The following is an 18,737-nucleotide window of genomic DNA, read 5'->3' on the forward strand; positions in this document are numbered from 1 at the left end:
TATTATAGATGGAATAGAATAGAATTTTAAAATATACAAATAATGTACAAATCACTAAAAAATGGATGAAAGGAAGGAGAGAAGGAAAAAGAAAGAAAGAAAAAAACAAAACAAAACAAAAGACATGAATAAGCAGTTCATTGAAAACAAATACCAATGACCAATAAGCTTATGTGTGTCACTCATCTTGAAAAAGTACCAGTTAAAAGAATGACAAAATACCACTTTTGCCTATCACATTGTCTAGTATTGAAAAGTTTAATAATACTCAATGTTTTGAACAAGGTGAAGAAAAATGGACACTCACATCCTACTGTTGAAAGTGTAAATTGATAGACCTTTTACTTGGTAATTTGGCAGCATCCATCAAAAAATTTAATTTACCTATCATTTGACCCATTAATTCCACTTCTAGATATTTATTCCATAGACATATAAGTGGCTGAAGACACATATATACAAGAATGTTCACTGCATCAGTATTTGTATCAGTGATGTTGATATATGGTCTGTATGATGATGACAATTCACCAATTGTTTGTTATTAGTCTGTGAGGAGATAAGGGGTCAGAATATAAATCAACTAAAAGCACTGTGAGTTCAGGTGACAATTTTTATTCATAGAAGTTTTTCTTGTGGTATGCTAATTTATATTCTGGTGTAAGTTCCTTATCTCAATGTAAAACAGCACTTTAGAAAAAAATTTTTTTAAAAGATTTTATTTATTTATTTGACAGAGAGAGACACAGCGAGAGAGGGAACACAAGCAGGGGGAGTGGGAGAGGAAGAAGCAGGCCTCCCACTGAGCAGCGAGCCTGATGCAGGGCTCGATCCCAGGACCCCGGGATCATGACTTGAGCTGAAGGCAGACGCTTAACGACCGAGCCACCCAGGCACCCCATAAAACAGCACTTTGAATAGCACTAGTTTATAATAACTAAAAATTGGAAATAATCCAAAAGTCCACCAAGTAGATATTTGCTAATTAGAAAAGATCCGAAATAAAATCCTATGCATTCATTTAAATAATGAAATCTACATATATATAGATATGATACATATATATACATACACATGATGGAATGGAAAAAATATTGCAGAATAGTATTAATATGGTAAGAAATGCAAGATGAAAAAGTACAAGTTTGTATATGCATAGAGTTTCTGGAAATAGACACAAGACATTGTTAACCATGGTTATCTTTGGGATGTGGGATTGAGATCATGGAGAGATAGGGTATGGGTTTTTTTTTTAAATCTTATGCCCTCCTACACTGCTTAAATGTTTCTACTGCTAGCATAAGTTATGTTTATACTTTTTCAAAACATGAATTAAAATTTTAAATTTTGTTTAAAAGTCATGAATACAAGTCAGATTAGACTCACTGCAGATCAAATTTCCAGAAACTGGCTTTGGGCTGAAATTTATTTCAGAAGACTTACTGAGACAAACTTTACATGAATTTCCATGGCGTCATCCGTGTAAAGATGTAAAAAGCACACCAGCTTGTTTTTCCAAACTTAGAAATTGGTTTTTCTTACCTTAAAAAAAAAAAAGAGTTTATTATGGGCAATACATACACTTCTCAAACCAAATTTTTAGTCTACCTCTAAGATGTGTCTCCAACCTAGGAAGTGATGAAGTTAGGATTCTGTCCCTGCAGTGTAACTATCAGTCACCTAATTCTGACCGTAACTGTTAAAAAGAAGTAAAGGACCAGAAGACTCTGCTCAAGAAGGCCCAAAGATGGTAGATCACAATATGAACTTGACAGAATCTGGGGGTCTTATATGCTTCATGGAAACCACAGTTTATATTGCCAAAAATATGGGATATTTGGCCTTACAGAGTCATCTGGAACACATTAATAATCATTAACATTTGTACAGTACATGCAGTTTGCAAAGTACTTTTATATTCACTGCCTTATTTAATCCTCACAATAGATCTTTGGAGTAGGTAAATTTCATAGATCAAATTTTATAGATGCAAACACTGGGTACACAAGATTTATGCTTATTCCCCAAAGTCACCAAGCAGTGAAGAGGCAAAGCCAGGTTATGCCAGTCCAAGTCCTTACCACCACCCCACACTGCTTTCCAAGGCATGGCCGACCTAAGCTGCCCCAGACAGAAGAGTCTGGGTGGCTTGCTTACTCTCTGTGTTTATTTGCATGATGTTATGCTGTTGAGCTGGCTGAGTTTAAAAGCAGACCATGGCTGTTGCCACTGTTTGTTAAACATTGCTACTTGGAGCAGGCAGGGATACAGACAGCAGCTTGAGTTCTTAGTCATTTTCAACAGGATCAAGCAGGATGAATAGAGGGAAATGCAATTCTGGTTGATATGGATGAAGGAAGCTCTCCCACATGCTATGTCTTCTATTGGCATGTCTGTTCTTTCCTACCTTTGTTATACTTTATCCTTTTCTCTAGGAAGTTCAAGGTAATAATAATAAAATGATCTTTCTTGAAGGTCTCTCCAACTCTGATCCCAACTATTATTACTCCACAGCAGTCTTTCATGTCAGATATCTTTCCTTTCCCAAGGCTCTTCATTAAATTCTCCATATCTCATATGCTATGTGTATTTCTACTTTCTTGCACACAAACCCTATATAGAGGAATTATAATTATGTGATAATACCTTCCACTTATTAAGCACCTATTAAATGCCAGGCATTGTGGTAGGCACTTCATGTATTGTATGTGATCTCTAAACCTTGTAGCAAATCTACAAGGTATGACTCATTCCTCTCACTTTGCAGATGAAGAAAGCCAAGCGCAGAGTGACTGAGTCTGGATCTTATGCAGTGAGTGGCAGAGCTGAGATTCAAACATAGATCTGTCTAACTTCAAAGCCAGTAATAATGCTTATTGTATTAGCTTCTCAAAGAAGGTGTTTAGTGAAAATGTTCATTTTAAAGCTATGTATTTTAACAGTTAGCATCATACTCTCTTTTCCTCGGCTCTTAAAAGGTAGGTTGGTGGTCTAAGGTGATGAAAATCAAACCTAATACAAATGCAGTGCTCCCATATCATATCCCTTACCAACCTAAAGAGACTTACAGCATATAATGGACCCTTCTGTTCTACTTCTTTCTCCACCTGGTCAACTCTCAAAGGAAAACAAAATTCATATGATCTTGAGGTCTAGAAATTAACTTTTATTTTCAATCTGTCAAGAACTCCTGGCAGTTATTAATTTTATTAAAATGATTACATATGGGAAAACAAAGAATAGAGGTAATTCTATTTCTCTACAACATAAATTATGAGTTAGATTCTTAGCTGCTGGCTCAGCATTGTTCAAGATTCTTTTAAAGGATTGGGGGGACTTTAATTTCCAGAAAACGTTAAAGCAGCAAAAGAAAAAATAAATTAAAAGTAATTGCAATTGGAGATATTGCCAAGGATGTGCTAATTATAAAATCTTCTTGATGTATTTATAGGCCAGATTCCAAGCTTTGGTATTTAAAAAAAAATCATGTGAAAGCTCTCCTATATTGCCTTGTCATCCATAGTTTATAACATAGAACAAATTTGCTGATTCTTTTCAAAAAGATGGCAAAAATGAATTATGACTAATTCAAATAAAAAACAACCAGCATCCATTCATCTAACTGAAATATGTCAAAACAAAATCAATTTTATTAAAATATTTAATACCAGAATAACTTATAATAGTATGAAAAAGAGTGAAGTACTTGTCCTTAGCTTTCTTTGACATGATCACATTTTGACAAAATTCATTTATAAAGATTCCAAAGTTTTTATCATGGATCTCTAACTATTTAAGGATGTAAACCAAAAGAACTCATACTTCATCTGATCATACAGTCATAACTTAACATATCTTGCTTTGCATTTACTGTTACTGCAAACAGCAATTTAGAAAACAAAGTAAAAATATATATATACAAAATATTTTTATATCAAATTATTTTCATTACACTAAATAAACCCAATCCCCAAATGCTATGTTACATGAAAAAGTGTCCTACAATTTATATCAAGATTGATATTGTCCATATATCAACTATAGCAGCCTTTGGTTTTAAAAGCGTTTTGCAAAATAAAGAAAAATATCACCACATGGCTGCACTATTGGCTCTCATTCACACTCACAAAAAAGCTTTCCAGTTTAAAAAAAAAATTACAAAATAGATTACATACCCAGAAAAAACATCCCACCATAAGAGTCAAATCCTTTTTACTTCTCTGTAGCACATATACTCTGTTATATTTGGCATCTCCACTGTTTATTCAAGTTTCAAGTCTCCCCAAGCTGATTAGAATATTATTGTCTGATTGAAAACTATATTCTTCTTTCTTGATATTGATTATTCTCACTCAATGATAGTTTAATTTAGAAACAAAATGTTCTTTCTTTTAATGCGTGATTTCACTTAATTTTTACTTATTTAATGTCCTACTTGGCAAAATTCAAAGACTGTCAATGTTTTGTTTTCCATATGTTTTAAATTTAAAGACCAATTGTGTGTGTGTGTATGTATATTCACAGAGATACATTTCTTTCATTGTCTTGTTCTCGTTGCAATACAAATTGTCCATTAGCAATTATAATTTGAAATGAACCAACTAAACGGTTTTTCAACCATTCCGTATGAAACAGTTTCCATCACAAAAAGCACTGAACTCTAATGCAAACAGGATCATGTGTTAAAACTAAACTATAGGTTTAGTTCTACACAGGAACATTTTGAGTTATTTATATAATAAAATTTTTAAAAACTTCAGCGAAACTTAAGAAAAAGAAAATCCAAATTAATTCTAAAAGGGCATTGTGGTATTTTTCCAGCAATGCTTGGAAAAAGTTTTTCAGATCACAATGTATCACTGGGATTCTTCTTACGTGTACATATTATGTGATCGCCGCTCCTTTTGTTTTGGACCTTTGTTGTGTGTCAGATAGGCAGGCAAGAGACATGCATGAATTTCTCACTGTCACTCTGAAAAGCATGCTGAACAATTTTAAATGCAGAAGGTTTTTTTTTTGTTTTGTTTTTTTTAGAGGAATGTTTCATTTGGGCTGAATAGACTTCCAAGTTTTAACATGTGAATTACTGAATACATCATGAGGGCTTTCAGCGAGTGTGGTTTCAGTCCTGGAATGGTTACAGGCCCGTCTGGAGTGACACACGCAGACTAACAAGCATGGTGGTGCTGTCATTTGAGGCATAGCTACTCCGCTATGCCCACGTTGTTGCTGATTTTTGGGAAGCAAGGCACTTACTGTAATGGCAATGCAGACACTTGATGCATAGTTTGAGTAACATAAAATAAGTTACTATTTTTGATTAAAGTGAGGTTTTTATAATTTATATGTCTTTTATAGAAGCAACTAAATGATCTAGTTAGGATAATTAAAAATAAGAAGTGGTTTGAAAGGGAGTCATTTCCACTTCTGCTTCGGCTCTTAAGGAGGAGGATTTAGGGGAAAACACTGACGTGAAGAACAGCCATTGGTCTGAAAAGCGACAAACCCTTAAAACTGCTGGGCCAGTGGCACTTTGACGGTCTTTACTTCTGCTATATGTGACGACTTCTGGATGATGCAGCTGGTAGTTCCCTGCAGGGTGTCTTTGCCCTGTGCAAGATTGGTTAAGGCCATAGCTGCATTAATCTCCTTCCAGTAAGTGTCATCCTTGCTTGGTCCCTTCCTGTTGGCTGCACTGGATTTAAGCAAAAAAAAAAAAAAAAAAGAAAGAAAGAAAATGATCAAACTCACTGCAGTGTACATGGAAAATGCCATCAGTGAAAAGCACAAATGGCAGATAAAAACATATTTCTCACCTGTCGCCCTTATTGGATCCATTTTCCAGAGTGTCTGTAAAGACAAGCAAAAATTCAATTATTTTTCTTTTTCTCTTTCTGTTTTAATCTCTGGAGTTGCATCATTAATGAGCGGGAATAGAAGCTCATCAGGAAATATGGTTGAAAATCAGTTAATTTTTTTTTCTACAAAGATAAAGTAGTTTAAATTAAGATACAAAAGAAATCTCTCTGCAAATGAGAACAGGTAATATAAAGTACAAAATAGCTTCCGTAGATACACAAAAGTCTGACGTTGATTTATTCTGAGAAATTGGGCTCTTTCATGAGGAGGCAAACAGTATAGGGACAAGAACGCTAACTTTTCCTGTGGTCACTGGTCTCACTTCCCCACTCACCTGCTGTGTACCTTTGGACAGGCTATGATGCTCCCACAAAGTCTGGGATGCAGTTTCCTCAACTATAAAATAAGGGAGTTCCTAGAACTTCAGGGTGCCTCTGGTTCAATATTTTATGCATGACTTCATATGGGAATCAAACCTTTCTCTCAGAAAAAGTACTGACAAATAGTTCTGTCTGGCTAGCTAGCAAATGAGCGACAGATTCAATGTAGCAGCACAGGACTTCTGGCCCTATTAGAATAATAGGGCACCAGCCTTCTAGTGGCAAAGGAACCCCTCATATTGCAGGAAATGAGCATTACGGTGTGAGCTTTGCTTATGCATTCTCTCTTTTGGTGTAGATTTCCTCCCTCTCTCAAGCACTAATGTCTACCAATGCAAACATCAATATCAAGAAAGACGAAATGGGCTATTGATCTTGATTAACTCTCCCTAGGTAGCTTTTAGGCTAAAAGAATATGGTATTGGGAACACAAAAATAGACATGCTGGAGGGAAAGATATAGAGAGGGTGAAGAGGATCTGCTAGCATGGCATGGGAAGTGGGGACAAAGGAGCAGGGTTGGGACTCCCCATCAACCTACAAGACTCCAAAACTAGGTTAAGTCATGACGACCACCACCACCACCACCACCACCATCATCATCAAAAACAACAATAAATATTACCAAGTAGTTACAGAATGAGGCACTTTGCCCTACACAGGAAACATGAAAAACACAATATTTACTCAAGGCCTTCTACTGGTTCTATGGCTTTTGGAAAGCTGTCTTTCCTGCCCTCCATCCTCTCCCTTTGTTTTACCTTCCCCAACCCAATATATTTGAAGGCATTTTTCCCCCCTCTACAATACCCAAGGCTAGTAAGGCCAGGCCGCATAATTTTCCAGTTCTGGGCTCTAAGATAGTCATGGGACTTGAGAATAAGAACATCAACATGATCATAATACAGTGTAACCAGGGTAAAATTTTCCAAGGAAGATATGGTCAAGAGGAAATCATTATATGTCCATGGAGATGAGGCAGCTAAACTCCTGTGTCCTCTAAGGAAAAGAATTAGGAAAGCCTGTTAGTGCATACTGAGTCAGGCATCCTGGTGTGGACCTGGGTAAAATAATGGGTCACTATGGGCTCTTCGTACAACCTTTCCCAGGGACCCAGGGAGCTTAAAAAAAAAAAAAAGAAGGCAGGCAAACAAAACAAAAACAGTGCATAATTGACAAGGCTGTTATGAAGAATAAATGAGTTGCTATGTGTCTGGCCCAAAACAGAACAACAAACATTGTCCCTTTCTTTGATATCCTTTCATTTAGGGGTCCTTTGAGGGAAACAGCTCAATCTGTGAGAAGTTGGATGGTCACCCTCTGGATCTTCTGGTCCCTACTAGGTTGGCCTGGATGGTTAGCTATATTTCTGCTGCTCTTGATATTTTTGGAATCATACAATTACTTATGTAACTGAAGGAAGAGAAAGACAGTTTTTAATTCACAGAACTCTAATAATCCTAGTTTACAGATCACTTCCTATGTGCCAGGCAGTAGTCTAAGCACTTTGTGTCTTAGCTTATTTTGTATTAGTGACTCTGTATGTGGATAGCATGTCTCTGTTGTGTCTGTTAAGTCATTCTTTGTTTCGTACTATTATCTGTAAATCTTTACTCAGGAATGACAGAGTCAAGGCCTTTGTTTAGGAGGAGGAAAGCCAGCAACACTGGCTATTTTACAGAAAAAAAAAAAAAAAGAGTTAAGCCTTTGCTCAGTTTTGCCCACAAATTACAACAATTCTGTTGCCAAAGTGAAGCAATAGGTTATGGAGATATTTATTCAATGGAAAGACTTGGCAAAAGCAGAATAAGTTCCATGAAGCTTAAATAACATTAGGGAAATAACAAAACATAATTTAGAAAAGACCATGTAACTGATGCTCTGGCTTACAAACAAAGCAGTCTCACATATTCAAAGGGGACCAGAGTTGGATTCCCTACCTGAATGGTCAACCCGAGAGTGATTACCGCACAGACGACAAGAAGGAAGCCTGTGGCTATCAAATATGTAATGGGTTACAGAACCCAGAAATGCCATAAGTGAGTGGAGCCTGCCTGCGAAAGGAGAACATGGAATTCACTGTGAAGGTCCACGGAGAGCTTCTATTTAAGAGGATGCATGAACTTGCATGTCCTGCAGCCCCATCAAAGGCGGCTGCTTCCCTGAACTTGTTCCATGGAGAAACAAGTTGACTACAGCCAACTGTGAAATTATAAAATTCTGCTTACTCCTTGGGTGTATGTGTTTTACAGTGTGGTGCCTATGAAAATACCTTTGAAGTGTAAAACATAGATTCCAATCCCTGTTCGGGTGTTCTTAATTAGTTTCACAAATTTCAACAATGTCCCCAGCAGCGTTCAAAAGATTGCATCCTGCGTTTTATTTCTAAAGCTGACGGGTACATTCAATGTCATTAGGTACGGATTCAGGTTCTTTTCCCAGCAATGGAAGAAAGGTCTTCGTAAAAAGCAATGAATAGAAGAGACATTTTGCTTCTCTATCAATAGCAATGCGAAAACAGTGTGTAACAAAGCTCAATGTCAAACATTTCAAACCAACAAGAAAGAGGTGACTACTACTATTTGGGGCGGAGGGGGGTGGGGAGAGTCTCTGTGTCCAGGGTGCTTTTGGTTCAAAACATAAACTGGTGTTAGAAGGGCATGCTTTTGCTGTTGCTGTTATTGGTGGGTTGCCCGGTGTCACTAGGATATTAGGCGTCCAAGAGCCACCTCCTGCAGAGTAGTGTGTTCTAGTTCCCAGAAGAACTAGCAGAAGGAAGATAGCAAACAGGGGCCCTTTTACTCTGAAACATTTGTGCTTTTGCAGGAAAGCAAAGGACAATAAAGATCTGGTGGTTTGGGAAGATTATTTTTCTAGTCCTTATGCTGGGATGAAATCTGGGGAAATACCCCAGCTATTTTAGAGAACTGATATCATTTGAGGGGAACTCAGAAAATGTACAATCTAACTCCTTATATTAAATAACTCTATTAAATGTGAAGACGTTTTTTTCTTATGCTTTTTTTCTTTTTGAAGTGTAAACTTGCTGGCTCTTATCTGATCCAAGTATTTTGTGTCTTTTCAGCCAATAGATAGGTGTGGTGGGTCTACTGACCCACCACCAGTGCTCAGGGGGCTCATACCACTTCTGTCCACTGCAGACAGGTGGTCTCACTGGCTCCTGTCCAGGAGCGGCATCCAGTCACAATCTGACAGGAGAGGGAAGGATTCAGAATCCTGCTGAAAAGACAGAAATCTTAAGTCTGAGTAAGAGCAGACGTTTCACTGCTGTTAATTAACATGCACAGACAACTTAGGGTCTGATTGCCCTACATTCAGCTCAGCTGTATCTCTCACTCTGCAAGTAGCTTGGCTGGGCCTCTCCGAAGTCTGGGCTATAAAATGCCTTTTTAGATTCTAAGGTTCCAAAAATCAGCTACGCTGTCAATTACCATAAAAGCAACTGGTTGGCAGGAACAACTTATTGAACCAGCCAGAAGAGCATGTTTTAAGACCAAAAAAGAAAAGGAAAGAAAAAAAAAGAGGTGCGTAGTTAGGAAAATCTTGGATGCCATAAAACCCAAACCATGTTGAAACTTAAAGTGGGGCTATCCTCAGTTTGGACATGTGTTTCCTTATAAAGTTACGTTGAGAAACAATTATACGGAAAACCACTTCTATTGCAATTCAAGACGTGTAAGCACCAAGCTCTGTGGGCAAAGTGTCCACTCAACTTTGATAAATGCAATTTAGAAACATATTAGTTCTGATATATATTCCTGAAGTAAGAGTTACCGGTCATAGAAAGAGACAAAAATATGGCCAAATATGTTTCTCTGAAATTTTTTTTTTCAAATTTAATCAATAAGCCCTAAAGTTAGGAATGTTTAAAAAATATTCCACAAATGTGGAGCAATAACTCACATCACTGAAATGTAAATAAAGAATATGAGGATTTTAAAAAATTAAATAATCTAAAAATCGCATACTACATATTTCCCTAAATTGAAATGGAGTGAGTCAGAGCTCCAGACGCTTGACAACTACGCCCCCTCACACTGTGTCCGTTTTGGGGTCATCACTAGGGACAGCTGATGTGGACAGCCAGGGTTTGGTGTGTTTCTGATCTCAGAGGTCCCAAGAGCTCCCAGGACACCAGATCAATTTCTGGAGTTATTTACATACTTGGAACAGTTGAGATAAAGAACAAGACTCTGGTGAACCGGGCAGATGGAAAACCTCTCTGAAGCTTACGAAATGCCGACGGCTCTAAATCTACAGGACCTTACCCCAAATGGACAAAGCGATCCCTGGGGTTCCCTGCTCCCACCTCCACAGTCTCTATCTTTATCTCCCCGCATACTGGATCCAGGCGGGGGTCACACACACACATACAGATTGGTTCCACTCTGACTCTACACTTTCCTTTTAAAAATAGCATATGCTGTTTCTCTAATAAGAAGGTCATACAGGTTCACTGCGGAAAATCTGGGGAAAAGTGTAAAAGAGAAAATAAAGGCAATTTAGGGATAACTAATATAATATTTGAATATATGGCTTTTCAAGCAAGTTTATATATGTTTTTAAAAATAGGGTCATTCTGTACATGTTTGCTTTTTTCACTGAACTTCGACTTTCGCCTTATTAATAAATAAGATAGTAATCTTGTTAATAAATAAGGTAGTAATTTACCATGTGGCCTTCCCTGATGTGGCAGTGGTTTTTGCCTGTGAAATACAAACAGACTGGAAGAATTCAAATCCAGCTTCATCCAGTTTAAACTTGAATATTGAGAGACTCAAGTGTTACAAGAAGGGGTTATCTTTAAAAATAACAATTACTAACATTGATTGGATGCTTATTCTTATGCCAGGCACTATGCCAGGAACTCTAAAATGTTATCTGGTTAAATGCCTATAATAACCCTGTGAAATGCACCATGGGCCTAATTTCCAAATGACACTATAGCTTAGAGGGGTCCAGAAACTCACAGAGGACACAGTTTGGCAATGGGGGTGGTGAGTATCACATCAGCCGACTCTGAAGGTCATGTTTTTACCTACTGCATTCAATTATTCGAGTGGTCTCTGTTGACAAAGCCACCTTCCGAAGACCGCGACAAGGCTTAATGCACTGTTTACATAGAAAGCCCGTCGAATGACAACCTATTAAAAATCTACTAAGCACCTTTTCTGTTCTTTTTGTTAGTATTTTAGATCAGAGATGCAAAAAGAGACTTTTTTTCTGCTTATGATTTAATCTATAATATAAAAAAAAATCTGTCCAAATCACAGAATAGGGACTCTAAGCTCTCTTGAGCTCTCTCCCATGCTTTAATTGGATTGACATTTTAATAGACGTGATATCCCTATAATCACTCTTCTATTGCCCAGAGTGAATTACTGCTGAGTTACTCCTAAACAGCTGTGGCTGCATCACTTTTAGAGGAAATTTTTGTGGTTAGCCTCTCTTTGGGGTAGGCAGAGCTTCTGAATGAATAACAATAAATCATTCTAAGTGATGTTTGCCCCAGCAGGAAGGAGAGAAATACCCAACAACCTGCAACATGTATCTTTGATGACGGAACTGCTTCTTCCAGTTCTACTACAACCAAAAGTGAGTTCTACTTTAAAACTTGAGCATGGCAGGAAGAGATTGCAGTTGAACCTGGTGAGTATCAAGGACACTGCTCGCAGAAGAGTTACTGGAGCCTGAGTTTTGACAGCCTTGAGACGGGAGGTGGGGGGAGAGTTTTGCAAGCTTTCTGAATAGTGAGAATTATAAATGAAACCCACCTCATCTTCGTGGACAGAGTTAGTATTTTTTTTTTCCTTTTTGCAATATACTAGCTCAATTATTTATCCTGAGGCCTTAAAGCATGAATGGCTTCCAAAATCATTTCAGAGTTTGAAGAAAAATCTTTTCCAAAAATTAAGCCAGTGTTTCCTCCAGCCATGACTTCGACCATCTGGCCAAAGGTTCTTTTCCTTCCTGCTACCTCTCATGTGGGCTGGCCCCTCACTATGGCTAATGATGCCCAGATGTCCTGGATCCACAGGATCCCCACCTTCTGCTGCCTCTCTGTCAATGCATCATCTCCTCTAACTCCTGCCAGGAAATAAAAATTAGAAACCACACCCCTCTCTTCTGGACCAATAGCGAAGAACTCCTCTGTGAGAGTAGGGGTAAGCTGACATCTCAAAGCTTTCAGGATAGGTTATATTTCCATTAACAACAACACTCTTTATTGTTCCAGTAGTAACCCATGTCTGTGTGCAAACCTGTGAAAGTGTGGCTTGGCTCCTTATCAGTTACGGAGTAGTGGCCTTGATGGCTTTCCTTATTAGGCAGAGCATAAGACCTTGAGACTAATGACTCCTTGTTAATTCCAAGTGGTACCTTTGTTACTGTAAAATGCACAGGTATTCTGACCTCATCAATCTAGGCTGGAGGACTAAAGGTGTAGGAAATGGGATTTATAATTTGAAAGTAACTTTTCAAATAAGCAGAGTACCACCCAGTTACAATGTCTCAACTTCACTTTCAATCTTTTTCACTAAATATATTAAATATTCTTGATGCTAAGTTGTTCTGCATGATCCCATCTACCAAGATTGCTCCTCTGTGATCTCAAAGGCTCCACCTTCCCAAAGTCTAAACCTTTCAGTCTGAAGCTTCACTTTGAAAATTAGAATGCAGTCTGTGGGGGAGGAAATTGGTGAGTGACCAGAAAGGGGGTCTGGAAATGTTAAATATTCTCATTTCTGTTCTTAGCTCATCGTTATTAACTACGAGGGTGGTCTGGTATGAGGCACAGAGGCAGCCTAGGGCAGTGGTTGGAGCCCAGACCCTGGAACCAGACAGCAGGAGATGGACCCCTGCTCTACCACTTACTGTCTGTTTGACTGCTGACCACCTGCTTGACTTCAACTTTCTCACCTATATAAGGGGGCTAATAGTACTATAATGATACGTTTCTTCTGAGGACAACATGATTGAATATTTTTTAAAACAGATGAGAGCTTGAGCACGTATACCAAGCACTATATGAACCCTCATAAAATAAAATAAAAAAATTAACCTCCTCTCTCACTTTACTTTTTACATCTAGAATATGGGGTTGAATGTAGTCACCAGAAAGATTAGTATTGTTCAGAGATTTAATAAGAAAACCATTATGTAAGAACAAAATATTTTAACTCTGGGCAAAGCCCATCAGCTCAGATTAATGGATTAAGTGTGCAGAATCTATCATCTTCAAGGACAAAATGGCTTTTCTGATGCTATTTTGTGCCAAACTATCACAACATGCCAAGACAAAGAATACTGGAGCCACATGAAAGAAGAGCTGCAAACTTTAAGTGTCTAATGTATCTCATTACTTCATTTTTCTCAAGGGGAATACTGGAGATGTTACCCAAAATGCTTCATCCATGAAAGCTAGGTTTCCAGCCAAAGTCTCAGAAAATGACTTCCTAACTATGCATGAATAACTTCTGTGTGTGTCTGGGTGTTGCAAGGAGCATTAATTGTTTATAAAAGCACTCCTTTTGCATGCCAGTTGGGCTACTAGTTTTGAAAACTGGATGGACTTACCAATTCTTAGCTTACCTTAATTTTGGCCCAAAGTTGATATTGATATTCATCCCCTAAGTTCTTCAATAGCATAAGAACTCTTTCTCCTGAGATCAGTTTTATAGCTGCTACATTGCAGTTCTAGAAGGCTGACTTGTTTAATGAATATATATCTGTATAGTGTTAGGTTATGAAGTATTAATATGTCTTTCTTCAGCAACAGGAAATGAAAAATATGCATTTGTAATAATCTAGAAACTGGCTGGAGAGTCTGGCTCCATCTATGTATTTTCAAGCTCTTCAGTATCTCTGAAAAACCATCAAAAAGTATTTTTCCTTGGATATATGAACCGTAGTGTATCTTTGAATTGGCTCACATTTTTGCCATGTTTTTCAAATTCCTCAAATTACCATCTCCAGAAATGGCACTTGAGATGAGGAGACCTTACTTTTAAACCTGTCTGACTGCATTAACACCAGAAATGACACAATAAAAGAGATGACGCTCACAAACTTCTTGGATCTTTCTGAGGAGTAGCAAATGACCGCTTCTCTACCCACAGTTCATCTGCTGTATTTATTAATAGAAAAGAAACATATTTTAGACATAAGATGAACAGGATTACCAGTCCTTCTACTTTTCAAATACATTTTCAATGTTCTTAATACACTTAAAATGTTAAAACTGTGCTTGGCATGTCAGTGTTCTATGTTCACACATTTAGGCTCTGTGATTTTCTGCTTTTCATTTCAGAAACAGTCATTTAAAGTCTAAAGTAGGGGCGCCAGGGTGGCTCAGTCGGTTGGGCATCTGCCTTCGGCTCGGGTCATGATCCCAGGGTCCTGGAATCGAGCCCCACATCAGGCTCCCTGCTCAGAGGAGTCTGCTTCTCCCTCTCCCTCTGCCCCTCCCCCTGCTTGTGCTTGCTCTCTCTCGCTCACGCTCTCAAATAAAATCTTTAAGAAAAAAAAAAGTCTAGGGCGCCTGGGTGGCTCAGTTGGTTAAGCGACTGCCTTCGGCTCAGGTCATGATCCTGGAGTCCCTGGATGGAGTCCCGCATCGGGCTTCCTGCTTGGCAGGGAGTCTGCTTCATCCTCTGACCCTATCCCCTCTCAGGTGTTCTCTCTCTCTCATTCTCTCTCTCTCAAATGAATAAATAAAATCTTTAAAAAAAAAAAGTCTAAAGTAGGGTGAGGAGGGGCTTTGAAATGAAGATTGGGAAGATTTTTGCTGATGGTATTGAAGGGCATGCGAATTTAAAAAAGGAACTAGGTGTAAAGGGGAGATAAAATGCCTTCCAGGGCCTTGGTTGCTGCTGGAGGTCCCAGAGTACTCCTAGTCTAAAGGTCTTCTGATGACCTGTTTTGATCAAGGAAATACCAAATCCCTCCCCCGCCCCATTTAAATCTTGCCAGAAGTATCTACTCTAAATTTTGCCCAGGAATCTATACCCCAAAGCATTTATTAAATTCTAATAGCATACAGATCCTAATACACTATTATCACCTGAATTTAGAATACAAGAGATTTCCAGGAAAAAAAAAATGGGGGACAAATGGCTGAACAGTAACAAGTTGCTCTGTTTGGAGGGAAAACAAAAACATGGATAGATCAAAAACCATCTTTTTGTACCACAATTTGTAGAAGCACAGGATGTGTCCTGGGACCACAGGAAAATAGCCGACTCACTAGGTACGTGACCTTGGGCAAGTTAGTTGTGCACACCTGCGTCTAAGTGTCTTCCCCTACAGAATGGGGACAGTGGTAACACTTACTTCCCCGGGCTGCTGTGAGGGTTAAACGAGGTCGTGAGTGTTGAACTCTTGGAACAGTTCCTGGCCCATAGTCACGATGCCCAAAGTAAAGAAGCAACACTGTCTGTCATCCTTAACCAGTCACAGGGGCTGCCCCAAGTGCCACAGAGGTGCTAGCCTCACGTGTGGTGTCCGCTATCACACCCTAGCCTCTAACCCATCTTCTTGAAATGCTGTAGAGAGGAGAATAACATACACAAGGGAACTTCTCAAAAGGGCAGGCTCTTGGATCCCATCTCGGACTGCGATTCTGTAGGTCACAGAGATACTAAGGAATGTGCCTTTGAATGAGCTCCCGGGATGCTCTAGTGTGGATGAGGAATGGGCTGCCCCTGGAGAAAAACTGCTGTGGGGCATTAGACTGTGTTTAGTGCTAGAACTCTTGGGGGTTCACTCCAGGGTAGCAGCATAAGGCAGAATTTAGTCGGTATTTTTCAAAAATCATTACGGGTTCTTAGTATTTCAACAAGGGTCAAATAACAAGGCTGTATTTAACAAACCAAGTTTTTGAGTCTACCTTCATGTGAATAGGAGATATAGCATTATTGTTGGAAAATATTGTTCAGAAATGGGTTTCAGAGATAATTTTCATTGTTTCGATTTTTGCTGAAACATGAATGTAATACCACTAAGAATGGCTTTTTGTGGGGGCGGGGGGCGGTAAAACATTTTACTTTCTTGCATTGCTTTTCCCCCGGTTATTATAATTTTTAATATACTATGACACATAATTCAGGGACGGTCATTACAAATACAAACTGGAGAATAAAGAAACCCAAGATTTTCACTGTAATATATTACAGAATACTTCAGAATAATCAAATCATCCTCCTTCTTCTAATTGGAACAGCGATGGTAACAATATACTGTTATAAGATCTCTGTTTTCTGTTTTGAAAATAAACATGTTGGCCCAGCTCTATATTGCTGTGATGGTGGGGTCTTTTATTTTTGAAACTCTTGGATTTTTTTTTATCTTTCCTTTGGGAAAACAGGGTGACAGATAGTAATCCACATGGGGTCATCAAAAACTAATTATTTAACCTAACATAGAATTTTTTCTTTCTAGGGTAAGATAATAAGCTTTTTAAAACTAAAGTAAACTCAGTTTCTGCTGCCCTTAGTAGAATGTTTTATTCAAGCCTGCCTCAAAAAGAACAGAGCACTATTTTATTATACATCAACATTGTGATGAGGTTTTACAAACAGTTTTTGGCTATTTTTAATGTTATTTTTACAGCAACCCTGAGACGTAGCTGGAGCTATATGATCTCTAAAGAGGAACAAGGATAAGGGGTACAGAGCCACTATGCAAAAAGTAGGCCACCACCAAGGCCAAAATCACTAAAATTGAACGCAGTGGTCATGATGTTGAATACAGTTGTGAAGAAGGATTGAGAGGATCCTGTCCAGGCCTGCCGATGGCTTTGCTCTTAAAGAATGGCAGAATGTCAGAGCACCTTGGACCAAAGGGCTGAAGAGAACCAAAGTACTCATGGTGGTGGATGGGCAGGCTGAAAACTGAGAACAACTCTTGGCTGGGTGTCTGCAGGAGGGTGAGCCGAGAATGTTCTTTCCCCAGAGCACACAGACCCATCCTATGCTGAGACCACCACTGCCAACGGCCTACCAAAATCAGACGTAGCAAGTCTAAAATAATAAGGTTTCACACCCACGCTTAGGAATGTAATATGCAAGAAGGGTACTTCTGTGAGCGTCACAAGGTATTAAAAATATAGTACTTAAGCATGGAAACAAAGAAATGATAAAGAGAAAGTAAGCACCCTTATGATCATACATCAAACAAAACAAAACAAAACACCAGAGCTCAATGACTACCAGGAAAGGACAGAACAAGTATAAAATTCTTGCAAAGCCATTTCAGGAAAATGTAAATACAAAAGAATGGCATGTTTCCATGATTTAAATATATTTAAATGCAAGCAGCTGCCATACATATTGTCTTATAAATGTCATATGCTGTTATAAGTAAATAAGGCACCTGAAAAATAAAAAAGAAAACATTTACCTTAGTCATTAAAAATTACTGATTTAGGGGCGCCTGGGTGGCTCAGTTGTTAAGTGTTTGCCTTTGGCTCAGGTCATGATCCCAGGGTCCTGGGATCGAGCCCTGCATAGGGCTCCCTGCTCGGCGGGAAGCCTGCTTCTCCCTCTCCCATTCTCCCTGCTTGTGTTCCCTCTCTCGCTGTGTCTCTCTCTGTCAAATAAATAAATAAAATCTTAAAAAAAAATTATTGATTTAGAGAAAGGAACAATGAACCTAATACTTTCTCTAGGCTAAAAGTAATCCTCTCCTATTCCTTATATTTTCTACCTTTTCCCATACTTTTTGAGACTTTAGAGAGAAATGTACTGTTTTAACAATCAATAATATAAACCAATTTTAAACAAAAGAGAGAAAGGAAGGGAAAAGGCAGAAGGCTGTGCAAAAAGGAAAAGAAAGCAAAAGTTACATTTCCAGAACAAACTAGATCCACATATCCACATTTTTGTTTCTGGTGATGGAATACACTATACATTCTCAAAAATAATTTAAAAATTAAATTCTCTAATTCTAAATTCTCTCCAGACATCCAGAAATATATGGTGAATCAGCAAAGAGAAAAAGGAAGTAATTATTGCCTTGAATCAAAGTAGTATAAGGAACCTGGCTCTCATACATAAGAGTAAACAAACTATATCGGGCGCCTGGGTGGCTCAGTCGTTAAGCGTCTGCCTTCAGCTCAGGTCATGATCCCAGGGTCCTGGGATCGAGTCCCACATCGGGCTCCCTGCTCCGCAGGAAGCCTGCTTCTCCCTCTCCCACTCCCCCTGCTTGTGTTCCTGTTCTCGCTGTCTCTCTCTGTCATATAAATAAATAAAATCTTTAAAAAAAAAGAGTAAACAAACTATATATAATTTTCATCATGAAAACACAAAAATATTACCCTTTTGGGGGGTTGGGGGTAGGGAAGACTAATAACAGCCAGGAAAACCATACATTCCTTTATAAGATTTCCAAGCTCTTGTAGGTAAGCGGCTCTCTTCCCTTCCTAATAGATGTGGTAGTTCTAGTCACTTTTCCACATTCAGGAGGTGGAAGCAAGAGG

At 38.5% G+C, this 18,737-nt stretch overlaps 1 protein-coding gene across 2 annotated transcripts in view; it reads right to left on the reverse strand.

Moving 5' to 3' along the window:
• Positions 1-1,235: 1,235 nt before the first annotated feature.
• MKX (mohawk homeobox) overlaps positions 1,236-18,737 on the reverse strand; it is a 65,614-nt gene continuing 48,112 nt past the window's right edge. Inside the window, exons 6-8 of one of the 2 annotated variants that reach the window (XM_045874220.3) lie at positions 5,817-5,850; positions 5,507-5,695; positions 1,236-1,542 (exon numbers count right to left, since the gene is read on the reverse strand). In XM_045874220.3, coding sequence (XP_045730176.1) covers positions 5,509-5,695; positions 5,817-5,850 — 221 coding nt within the window. In that variant the 3' untranslated portion in view covers positions 1,236-1,542; positions 5,507-5,508. The other variant, XM_064591871.1, reaches the window with a different exon arrangement.

This window comes from Mirounga angustirostris, unplaced genomic scaffold (genome assembly GCF_029215605.1).
Source record: "Mirounga angustirostris isolate CCGP_5_RB_7025 unplaced genomic scaffold, mMirAng1.0.hap1 SCAF_5, whole genome shotgun sequence".
NCBI lineage: Eukaryota > Metazoa > Chordata > Mammalia > Carnivora > Phocidae > Mirounga > Mirounga angustirostris.